Source organism: Topomyia yanbarensis, chromosome 2 (genome assembly GCF_030247195.1).
Source record: "Topomyia yanbarensis strain Yona2022 chromosome 2, ASM3024719v1, whole genome shotgun sequence".
In the NCBI taxonomy this organism is placed as follows: domain Eukaryota; kingdom Metazoa; phylum Arthropoda; class Insecta; order Diptera; family Culicidae; genus Topomyia; species Topomyia yanbarensis.
Genome location: NC_080671.1, coordinates 357,919,270 through 357,938,357, shown reverse-complemented (window position 1 = coordinate 357,938,357; position 19,088 = coordinate 357,919,270). Strand labels below are relative to the sequence as shown.

General features: G+C 37.5%; 2 protein-coding genes and 1 long non-coding RNA gene across 5 annotated transcripts in view; 1 reads left to right on the top strand and 2 right to left on the bottom strand.

The window, feature by feature from the left end:
- Window positions 1-237: 237 nt before the first annotated feature.
- LOC131684313 (pyridoxine/pyridoxamine 5'-phosphate oxidase-like) lies at window positions 238-4,405 on the top strand. The gene is made up of 4 exons (XM_058967065.1): window positions 238-397; window positions 546-702; window positions 3,757-3,856; window positions 3,922-4,405. The coding sequence occupies exons 1-4, from the start codon at window positions 352-354 to the stop codon at window positions 4,342-4,344; spliced, it is 726 nt and encodes a 241-aa protein (XP_058823048.1). The 5' UTR covers window positions 238-351; the 3' UTR covers window positions 4,345-4,405.
- Window positions 4,396-14,959, bottom strand: LOC131684314 (uncharacterized). The gene is made up of 2 exons (XR_009304641.1): window positions 10,097-14,959; window positions 4,396-10,043 (listed from the first exon to the last, which is right to left on the bottom strand). It is a non-coding gene; the product is annotated as an uncharacterized LOC131684314 (long non-coding RNA).
- Window positions 14,960-15,235: 276 nt separating this feature from the next.
- LOC131684311 (diacylglycerol kinase eta) overlaps window positions 15,236-19,088 on the bottom strand; it is a 455,577-nt gene continuing 451,724 nt past the window's right edge. For all 3 annotated transcript variants that reach the window (XM_058967061.1, XM_058967064.1, XM_058967062.1), the window contains one exon: window positions 15,236-16,897. In XM_058967061.1, coding sequence (XP_058823044.1) covers window positions 16,376-16,897 — 522 coding nt within the window. In that variant the 3' untranslated portion in view covers window positions 15,236-16,375. The remainder of the gene's footprint in view (window positions 16,898-19,088) is intronic.

The window sequence follows — 19,088 nt, the reverse complement described above, 5'->3', positions numbered from 1 at the left end:
CTAAAGATTGAGGCATGCCGTGCCGTGTCTGAATAGTGAAGGTCGAGCTTCGAGCAAAACGAGCAGAACAATTTGAACTGTCAGTGGGGTCCATAATTTGTGTGCCCGCTGAGATGTTGACTTATGTCAGTTCAATGCAAAAGGGATAGGGGTGCCATATACGTGGGACGTATAGGTAAATTTTATTCTCCTTTTTGCTCGTATGGTGATAATAACCAAGTTGACATTTATTGGCTCTTTCCCTCTATCAGAAACGAACGAAAGAAATAGTCGTGGGTTGGATGCTGTAACCGGCTGTTACCAAGTTGATGTTTTGGAAGTGAAGTGCTTTTTTCTGCACTGTCACTATCAATGATAACGAGAGTAATACGCAGAATGTCTAGTGTTGATTTATCGGGTGAGTTATTAGTTTAATGAATTGGCTGATAGCTGTTTATTTAAAAGTCTAAAGGACCGCTTCATAAAACTGACATTTATTTACATTGTTAACAAAGTATGATTTCAAATCAAAAACCTTCCATAAATCGAACAATATTTAATTGTAGCTTTACGTATCAAGTATAAGGAGAAGAAGGAAATCCTCCATGAGACCAGTATTGATGTAAAAGACCCATTCCATTTATTTCGAAAATGGCTGGACGAGGCGTGCAACACTCCGGAAATCATCGAACCGAATGCGATGTGCCTGGCTACGGCAAGCAGGTGGGTTTACTTCAGGAGCCTTTCGGTGTTAATCCTAGAACGTTACGCTCACTTTTTTACCTTAGAAGGTTGCACAGTGGTGCAAACGTATCCCATGCGTTTGATCGCTATTTTCGCAGGTATAAATACGAGCAAAAGAAATGCATAATATACCATTTGCTTCGTTTTTTAATTGCGAAAACAGCTGGTTAGGTGAATGTACGGAATTTATTGAATCAATTATGCAAGGAAAAAGGGTGTAATACGCCCCACCGGAGCAAAATGCCCCTATTCCATTCCCAGGACTCCTGAATTATCTAAACAGTAAAAATAGCTGATGACAGTATCGTTTCATGAAATCGACGTACTAAGTTAGTTTGGTATTTTGAATATGTTGCAAAACAACAATATACACAAAAGTTTCAAAAGAGCTATTTTGATGTAAGCTCCTACTTTTTCCAATAGCATTACAACCAATAAGAAACAGTCAGATTTGATAGATCTATTGGCTTGGCTTAAAACTATGTGTGCGTGTAGAATTACTAGGGTTGCCACCTCTGGAGAGGCTCTGACCCGGAGATTTTCACTGGGGTGATGGATTTTAAGTGAAACTAGACAGAAATTGGAATCAAAGCGATTGCTCGGCATTTTGGAGCACCTTAATCGCTTTTTAAAACTACGTTAAAGTAAAGCTTCCCCGACCAAGTGCAAAGAAGGCAGGGCATCACATGGTAAACACTATGTGGTGTGGGTTATTCATCACCACAGGTAGCAACAAAGGGGCAAAACTCACATCGCTAGGCAACAGTTAAAGGTCGTTGCAGGAGTAGTAACACGGGAAGAACTCGTTTGATGTTGACCTAGTCAGTTGGATTAGAACAAATCTGCCATACCTTCCCAGTCACTGTGCCCTAGCAGAAAGTTCGCAGAAGTTGAGCAAAGCGAAATTGATTCTGGCACAGTTTTTGCTAGCATTTTGCGTGATTTGTGCGAGAATTCTGGAAGAGAATTTACTCAAATGCGACAACCGTTTTTGACAGAAGCGGTTAAATTAGCCGATGCTGCTCGATTTTAGCCAGAATCCAGCCAGGAATGTACGATCATGATTTCTGTACGCTTCCTACCAGAACTTTGTCAGATGTTTTGCTCGATTCGTGCTATAACTCTATCAGGTAGGAATTGGCAGGTTCTTTTCACGTTCTATTTCCGAGTTGTTCCAAGGTTTTGCTCAGTTCCTGTCAGAATTTACCAGAAAACGTGAGCGAAACCGAGTTCGTCCTAGTTCAGATAACCCGACAGGATGCGCGCAGAAATCTGACAGGGCTGCTAAACCAAGACTGATAGATATTTGACAGAACGTTCTGACAGAAAATTTGGTGACTGGGTTGGAGCAGCTGGTGATAAGCACCACTAACAGTGAAGTGATTTGGTAAAATTTCAGCAAAATAACTTTTTTACACCATTTTGAGCGACTTAGTGGAATGCAACATTTCAATTGTAGTATATAGTGAAATATTACTTTCCTTAATTTGTAGTAAATTTGACTTGTTTTTTTATTTTCATTGCTTTGAGAACGAAATCAGCAATATTCGGTAAACTCATCGTCGTCACCTTGAAACGAAGGGTTAGTCAGGCAAAATAAATCTGAACCAGAATATTGGTCAACTTAGACTTTTTAATCATTTTGTAAAGAATCAATTAAATTCAAAAATTTGAAATTATTCTTCTTTCCACCAAACCCGGAGAAATTGATGTAAAACCCGGAGGCCCGGAGATCGCTCCCGAAAACCGGAGTCTCCGGGTCAAACCCGGAGCGATGGCAACCCTAAGAATTACTCTTGCATTCACAACAGGTCATTACCGGATAAAACCATTGTGAGGCATACTCACCGATTGCTGTGGGGCATATTACACTGTAACCGGGAGAATTTTTCCCTGGGTGAAAGAAAATACTAGAATTTGGGCATCTTTGAAAAATGTTTAATAATACTTGTATCAGGATGTTTTTAATAAAAAAAATAAACGGGTGCTAATTTATAACTACTATAACAATAAATTAGAGTAGTTGGTGCGGAGATCATAGTGTCGAATGTTGAAATATAGCTAGTGTTGCTTAGACCCGTTTACCCTATAAATTGGCTTGTGCAAAAAAGGAAAAAATCGCGTCTTAGACTTTTTCACAAAAATTACTATATCTGAAGATTTTCAACCGATTTGAAAAAAATCATATGAATCTAAAAGTTGAAAGAATGGTCTAGAAACAATGTAAAATAGAATTTCGATATTTTTGAAAATGATATTTTTTGGAAGAGCGAAAATTGAAAAATCGGGTTTTGAAAAGTACCACGAAATGGCGCGGAAATTGAAATGAAAAAAATATTTCTGACCAGTCAAACATTTATAACACGCAACACTACTGTCACAGCAGTTGCTGTGCACAAATTATACATGCAAGTAATTATTTTGAAAAATTAAAAAAAAAATTTATTTTGAAAAATTTTAAGAAAAGCAATTAGTGTAAATGAGAACGACAATTTTTTCTACTTCATAATTAAATTAATTGAACAAATGATTAAAAACGACTGCATACTACTAATTGTTACTTACATAGTAAAACAACCGGTATTTAAAGTGATATTACCACAAGTCACATTTCCACTGACAGCACGAAACGCTAACGGCAACGGTACACTGGGGTACAAATGTACCCACGCCAATTTTGACTTCTGCTTCCACAAAGGCCAAAAGCAAACAAGCTTTACCACCATTTGCTACTCTTATGGCATATTCGTTTTTGACAGTGCACTACACCGGTGTAGTCGGTGCTACACTCATTCAAACTTGGGTGTAATCAGTCTATCTCTTTCTTTGCACTACACCGGTGTAGCACCAAGAAAAAACGAAAACGCCATTACTATGAACTATAAATTGAATTTTGGTTAGAGTCCCAGGACGGTAAATACCGAATTCTCGTTTTTACACGGCTTTGAAGATGGCGTGTACCCGAGTGCAACGTTCTAGATTTAATTTTAATTTTAGAACCATTTTCAAAAACAATTATCAATTCGATTCCAGGGATGCTTTTCCGTCGGCTAGATTTGTGCTGTTGAAAGATGTCACCGACCAAGGATTTACCTTTTTCACAAACTACGAAAGTCGAAAAGCGGCCGAGCTGGTAGGTAATCAACAAATACCGCCTACTTGTAGCACATCAAAGTAAAAACACTCTTTCCACTTCAGGCTGAAAACCCCAACGTGGCCCTAGCCTTTTACTGGTTGCCACTACGCCGCTCGGTGCGAATCGAAGGAACGGCGGAGAAAATTTCACGCGAAGATTCGGAGACCTACTTCCATCAGCGACCCCGTGCCAGCCAGATTGGTGCCCTGGCTAGTCCGCAGAGCAAACCGATTCCCAGCCGAGAGTATCTGGATCAGAAAGAGCAAGCAATAGTGGACGAACTGGGACCGGACGGGGTAGTTCCGCTGCCAAACTGGGGTGGCTATCTGGTGCGACCGAGGGCGATCGAGTTCTGGCAGGGTCAGACGAATCGGTTGCACGATCGGATTCGGTTCCGGAGGGATCTACTCCCGGGAGAAACAGTCGATGGGACACTTTTGCATCAAGGAGAGAATGGTTGGTTGTATGAGCGGCTTGCGCCGTGATTAGTTGTAGCGCAAAAGTTACTTGTTTTTCGTTAATCAATAAAACTACTGTTCAAATGTGCTCTCTAGAGGTCCTTTATTTGGAGAATTTAACCAGGTCTTACAATAGTATAACTTTATGTACTTTTTCGTTCATCTTGTACTGCGGATTATTTGAGAACAAGGAGGGACATAGTGTTGAAGCTGATTTTACCGGTTTTATGTAAGGTTTCTTTCATTTCATTCGTCGCTGTTTAAAATTTTATCTAAAAGCAAAATATTTTTCTTTTGGTCAAGGTGGTTCTTGGTTGAAATTTTGCGATCTAAAAGTAGTACCTAAAACTTCAATTTGTTCGAGATCTTTTGCTTGTTTTCAATTGTTTTGAGAAAACGGCATCTGCATGGTTTTGGTTGATTTGCTTTTGTGTTTGTTATCAAAGATTTTTATTCGAAATATAGCCTTTTAGAATTTTTGTTTACTCGCTTTGTTCAGCGAATGTTCAAGGTGTAGTTTGTCAGTGTTTCAGGAGTTTTTTTTTTAATTTTTTTTGGTAACAATAGACTGTTTTGTCATTCTCTACTAATTTTCAATCTTTTCATAATTTTATGGGTTTGCCATCGGCTCATAGATGAACGTGAAAATATCACAGATAAAATGCGTAAGTTGATGACAGTCTCAAACAATGTGAAGGTGAAGGAGAAGATGTTGCTTTTATCAGTTTTTGTTTGTTTATGGTGGGTGATAGTGTTGGTATAGGAAAAAAGGGATCAACTATAACAGGTAGATATGAGGATGTAGATGAAAATGTTTCAGCTGGAATCTACTTCAACCATCAGCTGAGCTTGCATATTAATCTGACAATTGCCAAACAAAGCACTTAAGTTTCAACTGAGAATGCTACGATTACAAAAAAAAACCACAACCCACAATATGAATTGATAACTTTTTACGAAAATTAAGCAAAAGGTACAGAAAAAATGCACTTTAATTGTCAATTTCCCTCCCAGTCCAATCTTAATGAGAGTATTTTTTTCCAGTAGTTGCATTCCACATAATCATATTGCTTGAAGTTGCTCTAACTCAACAAACAATGTACATTTCAGATCGCTACGAACTCTACAACATTAAATTAGCAGAGCAAAATAGATCAGCAATATCCAAAGAACTGTTTTCAATTGCATGTTGCAAGTAAAAATTAAAGAACCGCATGATGATACTTCAACTGTGGTAAGGATTGAAAGGATCAGTAGTACTAACTAATATTGGGCGTCCCGTCGAAATGGGTGTTACCTGCAGTCTGTTCCAATTCATCATATGCAGAATGCGATGCTGACAGAATTCACAGAGAAAAATCGTCGACTGCACAGGGGGTGATGGAAGAGAAATAATCTATCACTTGCACATATTGCATTTAAGGCTCAAGTTACCTTTTTTGAGCATGTGTTAGATTTGAACGAAGTGTAGTATGGGTAGGAAAAATTGTGTTCAGCTTTGCCACCGGATTATCCATGCAAACCTTTTCAAAACTCTAAAAGAAGAATATCAGCCGATTTATTAAATCACAACGATTCAAATCATACAAAATAGCTGCTGGAAAAACTATCGGTTTAGCTAAATGGTGCTTATGAAAAAGTGGCTGTGATTTTTTGTCACACTACCACACCGTGCTGGGGTACGCAACACAACTGCGGAATGAAAAAAACTACAGCCACTTTTTCAAAAGCACCATTTAGCTAAACCGATAGTTTTTCCAGTAGCTATTTTGTATGATTTGAATCGTGATCTAATAAATCGGCTGACATTCTTCTTTTAGAGTTTTGAGAAGGCTGAAATGGTTAATCTGGTGGCAAAGCTGAACACAATTTTTCCTACGCATACTACCAAGCCTTGAAGTAACTTGAGCCTTAATTATGAACGGGAACACAGTGAAGATGGGAAATCCATCCATTAAGAATATTCGTATTACGTGGTTTTTCAGTAAATTGTCATGAAGGTTTGCCATTTTGAATTTTCCTTTATCACTTAGGATTTTAAAATGATAGCGCATAATATTCGCCAGAAAAACCATATTTGATGGTCTCAGATAATAACTACCCAAGTAACCACTAAGCCGTAAAAATGGCATCAATTCGGTTCTATAGTCGCGTATAGAACAAGGGTAACTGAGCTTATAGGCATCATATTGTACATGAGTGCTGTTCAAAAGCCACTTTTGGCGAAATATTCGGCTGATATGCAGCCTACTCCCACTTTTCCACCGCGCCTATGGAGGAATGTCAAAACAATTTGTGGGTAGAACTCACTGGTTGAAAAAAAAAAAAAAAAAGAAAACGAAAATGGAGGAAAGACTGTTTTTTCTCTCTTTCTATCTTTCATGGTCTTTCTGCCACATGTGTCTGACTTTTTTCTATACAGCGTTTGATCCAGGCTCGAACTTCTGCTTCTAGAAGATATGGGGGATAAGTTGTTTCAGTGCGCTTGCTGTTTGATCCATTTGAGCATTTGGTCATATAAATGATATTTTCCGTTCTTAAATCGAACGGTTTTTGGTTCGATTGGGAGTTGATTTCACTCACCGACGAACAGAAGCATGGTTTTGGGAATATTTTATTTTTGAAAGTACTTCCCTTCCTACACTAAACTTAAAAGTAATTCATCGCAGTTTCGTATTATTTTATGGCTCAAAGATTTAGTTAACTTTAATTTGTTTGTGCCAAATCTCCGAAAGCCTACTCTTCAAGTCCATTCCGAAAATACCCATATTGATTGAGTTATAGCGAATTTCGCTAAACCGGAAGTCGCCATCTTTGATTGCAAAATGGCGTCAAAAATCAATTTCTGGCGCCTACTCTTCAAGACCATTCCGAAAATACCCATATTGTTGGGGTGCGGGCCGAAAGGAATCTTCCAGACCCGTCTCTTCCATTCTTGCATTCAAAAGGATTTATTTTTTGCAAAAACCGTGTTAGTGGCGAAATCCGCGCAAAATAAAAACTGCCAAAATTCTTCTAAGTTCTTTGCATTCAAAAGGACTTAGAATATTTTTGCAAAACCGCGTTAATTGGAAAATTCGCGTAAAAAAAACCGCGGTAATTAGAAAATCCACGTTAAAAAAAACCTCGTAAAAACCTGCGCAAAAAAACCGCGTAAAAAACTAGGGTGTACTACAAAGAGGATGTGAACACTTCATGCATTTTTTTGAAAAAGGTACTTGTATGTAGTAGATAAGACCCTCCCAGAATAAATATACATATTGCACACAAAAAAAGAAAATAGTCATCCCTATTATATTATACACCAATGAACCGAGCATAAAGTACGACAGTGCCACCAGAGTAGAACTTCAGTTTAGTTTTTCTAGTACAGTTGGCGGATTAAGACGCTCTGGCCAGTTGAAGTGAGAAAATGTTTCGCAGGATTCATTCCATCAGCTTGGCGGGAAATAACTGTAAAATTCATTCCCAAAGGCAGCCTATGAGGAGGCAAAGAGCTTTAGACCGATCAGTCTAACCTCCGTCCTTCTCAAATCAGTGGAACGTTTAATTAACCCTACTACCACTCTGTTTCACAAAAGCAATCAAGCTTGGGAGTTTTTCTTGAAATTAAAGGTGGTTTTGACAACGTGTCTTTCGAATCCATTTTGGAAGCAGCACGGGGTCATGGAGTAGCTTTATATAACTGGATATACGCAATGCTTAGTAATCGACATCTGTGCTCATCTTTAAGACAAGTAGAGATAAAATAAACTGAGTGTCTATGGATGTCCTTGGTGGTTTGCTATCACCACTTCTATGGAACTTTGTCGCCGATGCCTTCTGCAACAAGCCTTACGTGTTGTTGAGCAATGGTGTCTTCATGTTGGGCTATCAGTTAATCCATATAAAACATGCTTTTCACGTAACGAAGGATTACAACCGGAGCCCGTCCGTTGCAGTTCTTTGACTCTGAAATTATTGTCACAGATCAAGTTAAGTACGTTGGGGTAATTCTTGACTCAAAACTTTGGGGACCCAAACGCAAGTATTTTCAGTGGATCTTGTGTGGTTACAGAAAAGAGAAGTCACGACAATCCAATCAAAGATAAACCATCTTCGGAAAATGTCCCTGATGGCAACTATAGAGCCCCTTTTGAATATAACACCAGTATGTGTTTCTGAAACAGGAAGGACTTATTTGTAGATACCGTCTTACGGTTACGAGACTATGAAACAGTAACCAAATAAATCGTGCATCTAGCCACACAAAACTGTGGCCCAAAATGGTTAATTGAGTTAAGTATATACTTGCTCCCAGTGACCTAACAATCACATGTAGTTTTCCTTTTAAAATTTCCAATGTGAGAATTCCTTCGACTGGAGGGAGCGACAGCTTGAACAGTAGTTCGTTATATTGACTGCTATTTGTTGAGGGACCGAGCCGATGCTGGTGTCTATTGTCGTGAATTCAGATTGAACCAATCTCATTCGCTTGATAAATACTGTACCATATTCCAAGCAGAAATTTTCACAATTCTGTATGGCGTGCAATCGGTACCTCAACAGGTAAATTGCATTAAAAGAATTTATTTATGGGGGTATGAGGTGGGACCATCATCATCATATTTATACTCTGACAGTCCTAAAAGCACTTAGTTCGGCAGATTCGATGTCGAAATTAGTATTTGGATGTCGAACTCAAGTCGAAGAGCTTAGCATTTCAAATGCTATCTACCTTCCATGAATACCCGGTCATTCCGGTAATACTGGAAATTAATGGGTAGACGAATTGGCTAGAGCGAGCGCTGCGACTGGCTTCGTTGGTCCAGAACCAGTTTTTCCACTTCCGATAAGTAGGATAATGCACAAGATTCGCTCTTAGGCTGTATCCGAACATGCCAATTATTGGCGTAGCTTGCAAACTTGCATTCAATCGAAAACGTGTCTGCCTAATGTGAGTCCGACAATGTCAATGAATTTATCGAATTTATCCAAGCAAAATTGCAGCATTCTAATCAGAGCACTAATTTGATTTGCAAACTCAATTATCACATGGCTACTATTCAGCGTGCTGAGTATTATTCGTGAGATCTTTGTGAATTCGATTACGGAACTTCATATCATTTGATACGTAAATGCTTTGCAGCAATGCAATTGCGTATTCGGATTTTTGGTTCTCAATACATAGATGAACCTGTGAACAGGGAATAACGTAACTCAGTGTGGTAAAGAGTTGTAGAATATGCTGGGAAGTTCTGAGAACGAAATCATATACATTAGAATTTTTACGGCATCGTCGACTGATAATTGTCATTTCTGGCGAAAAACCGTTACAAACTGAACTATGGCCTCCAAAAAGTCACGTCGAAAGGTTATAAACCTAAATCGTTTTAAACCGAATTTGTATGACAGTACATATCTCTTCGGGGGTGTTGTCGTTCTGTTATCTCATTATTTCCTCGAGTATGTTGATATATCCGCTTTTGGAGAAGTGGCTCTCATTCCATTGGCAGTGAAGTATTCTTCCGCATTGGTTGTTTTTCGTGTCGTTATTTTACTTATCTCTAACCAAAACACATCCCCAATCCTTCCAGGAAAATGATGAAAAAAACAAATCACGGCAAGGTACAAATCTCCGATCAACATGGGGAGCGTTCCATTTCAGCCAGTCGCTAATTACTATTCAATGGTAGTCAATGAAGTCTCTTCTTTCATTTTTCATTAAGCTCCTATTCTGCCGAAAACTGGAATTAAAAGGTTAGATGTATGAGGAATAGAAATAATTCTGCACCATTACCATACTATAGAGTAATTGACAATCTGTAACTGCATTAGTGTGTTCGATGATTTGTTTTCCTCCACCTGTCATAGATGGAGAAAAACAAATCGAAAATAACTTTTCAGTCAGATTATTTTCATGATGGAACCTGACCAACCGGCGTTGAACAGCACCATTATAAAGACTTTTTGCAAGCTATTTTTAATGATTAAATTGGCTGACAGTTTTACATATGACAGCTGGAGAAAAACAAACCACTCAAGTGGTGTGTGTAGAATGATTTCAAGCAAACTTATTGAAAAGGTCCTATGTGCAAATGAGAGCCTCTCTTTGTTTACTTTCTCTTCCGCTAATAACTCGGTCGCATTTGCGTTTGCTGCTTAAATCTTTGCGTAATATGCTAGTCAAAACCATGATCTTCCAATATGTACTGGATCATTATTGGAAAGATTAATGGTAATGCCGTGATAATCGGAAGAGAAAGTAAACAAAGAGAGGCTCTCTTTTGCACATAGGTCCATTTCAAAAAGTACGCGAGATTTGCCCAGAACTCTATTAGGTTTTACCCGGATGAACTTCGTTTGACAATTCTCCGTGGCTTGTTTACATGGGAGCTACGTGAGTTCGAGTGTAACAGATGAGCATCCGTTGCATTCGAACTCACGCAACTAACAATAAACAATCCACCGAGAATTGTAAAACATGAACTACATTCATCATGGGTTCACTAGTGACATCATCTTGTACACAACTAGAAAAAATCGTGTAAATTTACGTCTCCTGACCATGACATATACGAGCATCAAAAATGACATAGTTTTACGTTTGATTTTAATTTTACATGTCGTTGACTTTTGCGAGTCACGTAATTTTACTCCACATATGGCGTTTGTTTAAAATGTTTAACTGTAATTTTATGGCACTGCTCACGAAAAGTACATCTTTCATGTAAAATTAAACAGAACACGGTTATATTTCGTCACTTCGTCAATTACGGTTTGTTAGATTGTGGCATGTTTGGAATTACGTCAACGATAAAATTCAGATTTTTTTGGTGTAGAACTCTCGTTAATAATTTGGATGCAAATAACTACCAGTATCATGAGTTGATTAGCTGCCACCCAAGATGGCTACGATTACATCAGGTTTTTTACTGACGCAGTTAACCTCACTTTTCTTGACAGTTCACATGGACTTAGAAAAATTTGTGCACGACTCGATTTGCTCGAAGCAAATCATAAAACAAATTCTAAGTCCATGTAAACAGTACAAGCGAACTGTCAAAAATGAACTTCCAGTTCATTTGTGACGTCAGTGTAAAATATTCAATTGTTTGTTGAGTTTCCAGCAAATAACAAGTCATCTAACGGTAAGCGATAGAAAGGGTATTTAACGATGGGGAAGAGCAAAGAATATTTTCAATAAAACTATGTACTTCTTTCAGATGACATACGTATTTCCAGGATGACACTTGTGCCTACAAATAGGTGCTATGATTGGTTGTGCAAAGGGACAACGAACAACAAACATAGGCAACACTACGAGAATCCCGGAAGATAGATTGGATTGGATAGGAACCAAGGAACAGCATTTAGATGGTATCCATCAGATGTGCTTATGAGTGCTTATTCTAAACTAACAAATGCGATGGTTTTAATGATTTTGTTTTGTTTTGGTTTTATAATGAATTCTAAAGTATTTAATGGTTTAAAAGGTAATTCTAAAATCTATGCTCATGATAAGATTACTTTTGTCACTTAATTCCACCCAATTCAGCAATGATCAACATTGAACTGTCGCTAGGGTTAGGTTCAAAATTACAATGGGATTCACCAATGGTTTCGATTGAACGCGATATAGTTGCTTACGGGTCGAGGTTTGCTTAAAACTAACTATCGAATTTATCAATGTTGTCAACAACAGAATTTGATTATTTTTAGGATTCAAATATGGCTACATCTTACAAACTTTGAACCAGTAATGATAGGAGATGAACAATCAAGTATGAATGTTTTCTAATATTTTTAATTCAAACGAAAACTGAATATTTTATATCAGTGACTTTTCCGATTTATCGAAAATCATGTAATTCGCATCCGCTGACCGAATCCGAGCCCAAGGTGGCGATCATAAACAACGATTGTCTTTACTGGGTGAGAAACAGGTGATGGGTTTTTGATTGGGAAAAAGGCATTATCGGTTTGTTTGTGAAGAAACGTACTACGCGCCCAGCGTGTGCGAGAAAGTTAGGAATGTGGATACCCTAAATTCTAGTTTGATGTAATGAATTTTCGTACACATTCACTCATAACAACGAAAATAACTTTTTCTGAAAAATAAGTGAAATTTGTATGATATAGCGTCTGATCGATATAGGCTATTTTTATCCGGCATTTGTATTACACCATTTCAATTTTTCTTATCTACTTCCAATCATTTTTGAGTAGATACAAATCTTGTATTAAATGTTCTAAATCTCCTTATTTCTGATGATAATCGTATCGACTCGAAAATGTGTAGAAGTAGGAGAGACAAGTTAGAATGATGTGGTATATCAATGCCGGTTGAAGATAGCTCATTACGATCAGAAATGAAATTTTACTCATTTTTGAGTAAAAAATGCGATTCACTACAATAAGTAGCGGTGATAAATTGTCTTGACTTCATCGATTATAAGTATTCCTGGAACGAAAGCACTATAAACTAAGTAACATAATACAATTAATTGGTGTACTACTGATTAGATTGAAACGACTTGGACATAACTACTACACTGCAAATATTTTCACGGGTTTACCACTACTTCCTATTCCTTCGCGAACATACGCTGGATAGCTATTCAGATCTCGGTAGTACAGAAAATAATTTAAAGAGTGACTCTTTTGCCAGATTTCAGTTGCAAAAGTTTAGCTCTTAGCTGCTGATAGACTCGTGAAGCGTTTTGTACCATCTATCTACTGATCTAACTATAGTCTAATTTGGACACAGAAAATTTGGAATAATTCTAATCATCTAACCAACACACTGTCACCACTAGGGTTCGTCGCGGTTGCGGTATTTACCGCAACCGCGCGGTATTTGCCGCATCCGCACCGCAAAATCTGCGGTGCGGTAAGACACTTTTTCTTGCGGATGCGGTGCGGGAAATGAGCATTTACCGCGCGGTATTACCGCAACCGCACTTAAAAAAATAATTGATAAGTCTGCAGTCTGCATTAAAAAGTGAATTAAAACTTTGACTTTTACCATTTAAGAACGACGAAACTTATTACCTTACAATAGGGAAACATAATAAACATTTGATTGCTCTAATTTTCATGGACTTGACAATGATTGGAAAATAAATCCGAATATAATCTGTATTCGACCTATCGCTACTTGATTTTTTACATTTTGTTTATTCTAATATGATAAAACAATCTGTTACTAAGAAATAAAATCTATAAGCTGTGTCCAATATAATTTGGCATCAGTATTTTTACGTCATATTTTGAACACTTTTAAAAATTGGCAAGCGAACCTTTTCAAATATATAAAATGCACAATACAATCATTGAAAAACAATTGAATTGCACTATCAAATCCAATTTAAAAATGCATCATTTCTCCCGATTCCTCTTGACAATCGTGGAATTATGAATCGTTTACGATGACATTTTCTCAACTGTGAATTTTGATTAAATTGGAGAACTTTTGATTAATTTGGAGAACTTAAAAGTTTTCCTATTGATTGCTGCGGAAGAACGTTTTTGTATGTATAATGATGAAGTACATGTAGGGTTCGCAGTACCGACCCTTTTTGTCGAGAACCGGTACTACGGTACTGAAGCCCTTTTTTAAATTCGAAAGGAGCTTCAAAATGAAATTGAATGCTGAAACTGATGACCTTATTCTCAGATGATTGATTTGTGCTGATCAAAAAACATGTTTATTGTTTTTAATTGATTCGGAATGGCATGACTCATTTCAGCAGAAAATATTTTTCGTATGCGGCACCTTCTTTTATTTCGAAATCTAGGCCACTATGAAATCAATAACTGCTAAGCGGTGCGACTTTTATCGACTTTAACAGATGGTAAAAGTAAGAAACACCATTAATAACAGTAAATCAAAGCGAGAATGGCAGTAAATCCGAGCAGGTTGCTCGCTTTTCCTCTCTTGATTTGCTGTAAATTGGTTTCGACCTGCATACCAAGGCTCTTTGCTTTCCTGTAAACTATGGAGTTTTGCTGAATTTTCCTATCACTAATAATCACAAATCGCCTCATTTGGAGTAGCTCACCAAGTCTAAAATTGTTAGCTGCTAAATCGCTGTTCTTTATTTTATAAATAAAGGTTTAAGAGCAAACCAAAGACATGATTTAGACCATAGTCTTATTACGTGCCACCCAGTAAAAAATGGAAACCAATCAGAATGTCGCTAATAAAAAAATCATAGCAAATTTTTACGTCTCTTACGCTAGATGTGAATATTATGAAATTTAGTACAAGATCGTTAAAATTTAATAATAACTATATAAAGAATTTAAACATTCCGTTCAGTACAACGGGAGCTAGTAATGTTTAACTTATAGAAGGTAATTAATATAATTAAAAGTCATCTTGCAGACCAATATTTTGAAACATGTTCCCCTAGAGAATCCACATATTTTTCATAAAAAAATTGTATGGTACCGAAAATACCGGTACTGGCTTTTCTTCAGTACCGGTATTACGGTACCAAAAATGGGTCGGTATTTCCGGGATTTTCGGTACTGGTATTACCGGTACCACAACCCTAAGTACAGCTACATTTCATATGACTTCAGTGCTATGCTAAGATTTACCTTGTTTCGAAAGTATTTATCTCAAAATGTACGGAATTTTATTAATAAAACTTGCAAAGTGTCTACTTTTTTAATTTTTTAATAAATATTACATTCTGAGGAGTCCGTCAAAGTTAATGTACGTGTAAATAAGAGTAATATTTTATTATATTTGGTTATTCAAAAAAAAATAATAATTTTTCAACACATTTTTCAAAAATTCAGAATTTTACCGCATTTACCGCATTACCGCGCGGTGCGGTGCGGTAAATGCAGTGCGGTTGCGGTAAGCGGTGCGGTTTTATTATTTTTTTGCGGTTGCGGTGCGGACTATCCATTTACCGCCCACATCCGCACCGCGACGAACCCTAGTCACCACTGCATATTCGGCCAGCGGAGCTTTTTTCTCTTAACACTAATGAACTTCTACGAGGAAAACATTTACTAATTATTTTAATCTTAAATTTGTTCTCATTTCAATAAATTACATTATTACGATAGGGGATGCTGAATGCGTTGACCAATGCATGACCATTTCAATAAATTGCATACTTGTATGTGCATGAGTGTGTATGTGTATGTATTTTTTCATGTAAATTGTCTTTCACATTAGATTGCACACAATAGACATTTAACAGCACTAAAGTAGGAACACAAACGGCAAAGGTTGTTTGCTAAATTTCGATAATTTTGTTTCCTTGTTCATGTTTTGTTATTTATTTATTTGTTTTTGTTTTATTTTTGATAATTGATTTTAGAATTCATTTGAACTGTTTACATCCAAAGTTGTTTTGGTTAATTTTAGCTTATTTGATTTATTTTTGCTAACACCAACAAACACAATGAGTTCGGAAATGAAAGTTCGCCACTCGTACGCATTCATGCAACTGCATAGCAATAATGATCAAGAACTTGAAACTGAAACACACAATCAACTTTATGCTTATGTTCTAGGCTTGTTCGCTTACACATGAAATAGAATTGATATCTCTTGATTCCTGTTTGTCTTAATAAGTCGTAGTCTAGGGTTTTCAGCGTATTCGTAGTTGTTCCTTGTTAGTATTGCCTTCTCCGGAACGTTTGACTCCTGTTTCCATCGTTCCTGCTACTGCTCATGTGTATTTAGGTTTGATTAAGATACTAATTATATTAATTTAGGTTTTCGATCCCTCTCTCATATGCCGTAGGAAAAACATTTAGTTACTAAAAAGATTGGAAAAACATTGGTTCACAAGAGTAAATAAAGTCTTTTAGTTCCTTGATTATTAAAGAAATATAATGCTTTTCTCTTTTCATCTACCGTCTCAGCATTCTTTTTGTGTATATCGACAACTGCTTTGGAATAGTTTCAACTGATTATCTTACGTAAATAGAGCGCGTCTGATGCGCATACTACAGTTATTTATTTATAGGTAACTAAAAACTACATTTTCTCTTTGGTATCCCTCCCTCTTTTTGAAATATCAGAACATTATCTCACCGGAGTCTCAGCTTACCCTCCGGTGCTTCCCAGATCCTTGATTGCCTGCAAAATTCGCTTCACGTGGCCAACCTTGGTAACGCCCAGGTCTTTCAGATCTCGCCTAGCCAACGTGAGCAGCTCCTTACCGCGGATATCGTTCTTGATGAAACTATCGACGTATTCCGCCAACTGCATTGCCTCCAGCCAGGTGACCACCTCACCGACACCCCAATTATTGACAGCATCCCGCGAGCTAGTAGCTCCTGCTGAGCTCTGCGGATGATGATGATGGTGGCCTCGGAAGCGTAACCAGAACGGTTTCTGCTTTTTCCGGTGGTGGTGGTCCATGTCCTCGTTCGGTGCCAGGACGTTCAGATAGACCTTCGTTTCGCCATCGTTTGTCTGCTGTAGACTACACTTGTCCAGTTCCATCTCCATGTTGGCCAGCGAGACGCTTAGTTTCGTTTCCAAGTCTTCCCGCAGGATTAGACTCTGGCAGCGTTCGCGTAGCAGGTCACACGTGTTCTCGTACAACTGCCGGGCGGATTTGACCTGTCAAATAGATAAATGAGAATGAATTGCGACGCACACTTACCAGGAACAATATTATTAAGAAACTGAAATGAGGCTTTTTCGCAGAATTTTAGTATTTTGAAATTATGATACGAATAGAGAAACTTTTGGTGTCAAACAATGAATTTGTGAAAAGGATGAAAGAAAAATTTGTAAAGAACAACATTGCAGCTGTTCCATCTTACACATTAGAGATGGTCGGGTTCGTGTTTTTAGACCCGAAACCCGGACCCGACCCGAACCCGACGGGTTTCGGGTCGGATTCGGGTTCAATAAATTTAAGCTTCTCGGGTTCGGGTCGGGTTCCGGGTTTTGAAATTTGAAATTCTCGGGCTCGGGTCGGGTTTTTAAAATTTTGAACTTTCGGGCTCGGGTCGGGTTCGGGTTTTTCAAATTAGAAATTGTCGGGGTCGGGTCGGGTTCGGGTTTTGAACAAAACAACCCAACCATTTCTTGACGCTGTCTGTACACAAAACCCAGCCTTTTTTATACTTCGTGATACGAATGGAAGACACATATAACCGTACCAAATGGTAGCACCTTTAAATCGCTAGAATTCGACGTATTTTCTGGTGCTCAAATATAGTATTTTTCATTCTTGTATAAAATTCTGTCTCTTCAGATTCGCAAACTGACTGAATAATTTTATGTTTTAAAAGAACATTCATGAGAGAGCATTCAACAATACGTGTCTCACATCTAAAATCTCTTTGCGATTTATTTTTAATGATAATTAGTAATAAATCAAGTCAACAGGAATTTATCGGAAAATATTGGTTCAACTTTCTGTTTTAAAATATTAATTTCGACAGGTATTTTAAAACCGATACGTAGGCCGCGGTCAGAGTAAACGCGTAAAACTCAGCTAAAGCGTACAGCAAATAGTGTCCAAAGCAAAGCGAGTAGAAATCTACGGAAAGTACAAACAATAAAAACCAATCTATTGATCCGAAATCAAACAGTGGGTGTTGCGAGTGCAGTTAATGGTAGTACTTTTTGCTACATATTGAATAATATTTGTCCATTAACCCTACAACGGTTTCGTGACTTTTTCTCTAACTAAATGGTTTTTTGGGATACATTCGTAGCCAAGAACTAAAATCGCTCTAATATTTCCTAGTTGTTATTAAATTTATAATTAAATTGGATAGTTTGATTCTAAAACATACAATTTTTCACAAGTTTTTCGTTTACTGTGTATCGATGTTTTGCTTTTAAAAAAAAGATAAAATAATGTCTTCGGAATTATGCAAACATGACAAAACATTAACGTAAATGGTTTTGTGGGGTACATTTGTACCCCAAACAAACTTTAAGCGGGCACTGTTAAGTTGGCCAAATGCAACAAATAGGTTTTACCTGCTTTAATAGAAGTTTAATAATAATCAAATTGATTTATGATAAAAAATGCTTGCAGTTAAAATCAACTGTAACCATTTACTAAAAAGGACGTTGTAGCCTGGGCCCCGGGGACGATTTCACAATTCCCATATATGTATTGAAATCACAAATTTGGTGGTACTGCTCTGGTAAATTACCATAGCTAACATGTGATATATTATACCAAACTGCCTTGCAGGAATGGTTTTACATTTCCTAGAAAAGAAATGTATAGAATTCGCTTTTGATACAAAATTAGAAATTTTGGTTAAGTACGACGGGCAAGATTGTTTGAAACTGTCACCATAAAGTTTTTTGTTTCCCCATAAGTTAGCGACCGATTTATTCTACATTTCGTTTAATATATCGACAATTTGTAAGTTTCTCATAACATTACGTATTTGACGTTCAATAATAGCAAATAAAAATGCGGATTCGAATGATTCTACTATTCTAGGATGAGCCTAGGGTGCCTAAAATTAAAAATCTTCGAGATCTCTGGTGGATTCTCCATATTAGCAAGTTGGGTTCGGATCGGGTTTCTCAAATAAAAAATTTTCGGGTTCGGGTCGGGTTCGGGTTTTCAAATTTTAAAATTCTCGGGGTCGGGTCGGGTTTTACAAAATTTTCATTCTCGGGTACGGGTCGGGTCCGGGTTTTCTTATTTTAAAATTTTCGGGCTCGGGTCGGGTGCGGGTTTTCCAAATTTTATAATTTCGGGCTCGGGTCGGGTTTGGGTTTTTCAATTTTCAAGCTCTCGGGTTCGGGTCGGGTTCGGGTTCGAAAAAAA

Excerpts from the sequence above, each read along its gene's own strand:
- LOC131684313 (XM_058967065.1), top strand. The coding sequence starts at position 352 with ATGATAACGAGAGTAATACGCAGAATGTCTAGTGTTGATTTATCGG. Across the intron at positions 398-545 it reads GTCTAGTGTTGATTTATCGG|CTTTACGTATCAAGTATAAG; the intron begins GTGAGTTATTAG and ends ATTTAATTGTAG. Across the intron at positions 3,857-3,921 it reads GTCGAAAAGCGGCCGAGCTG|GCTGAAAACCCCAACGTGGC; the intron begins GTAGGTAATCAA and ends TTTCCACTTCAG.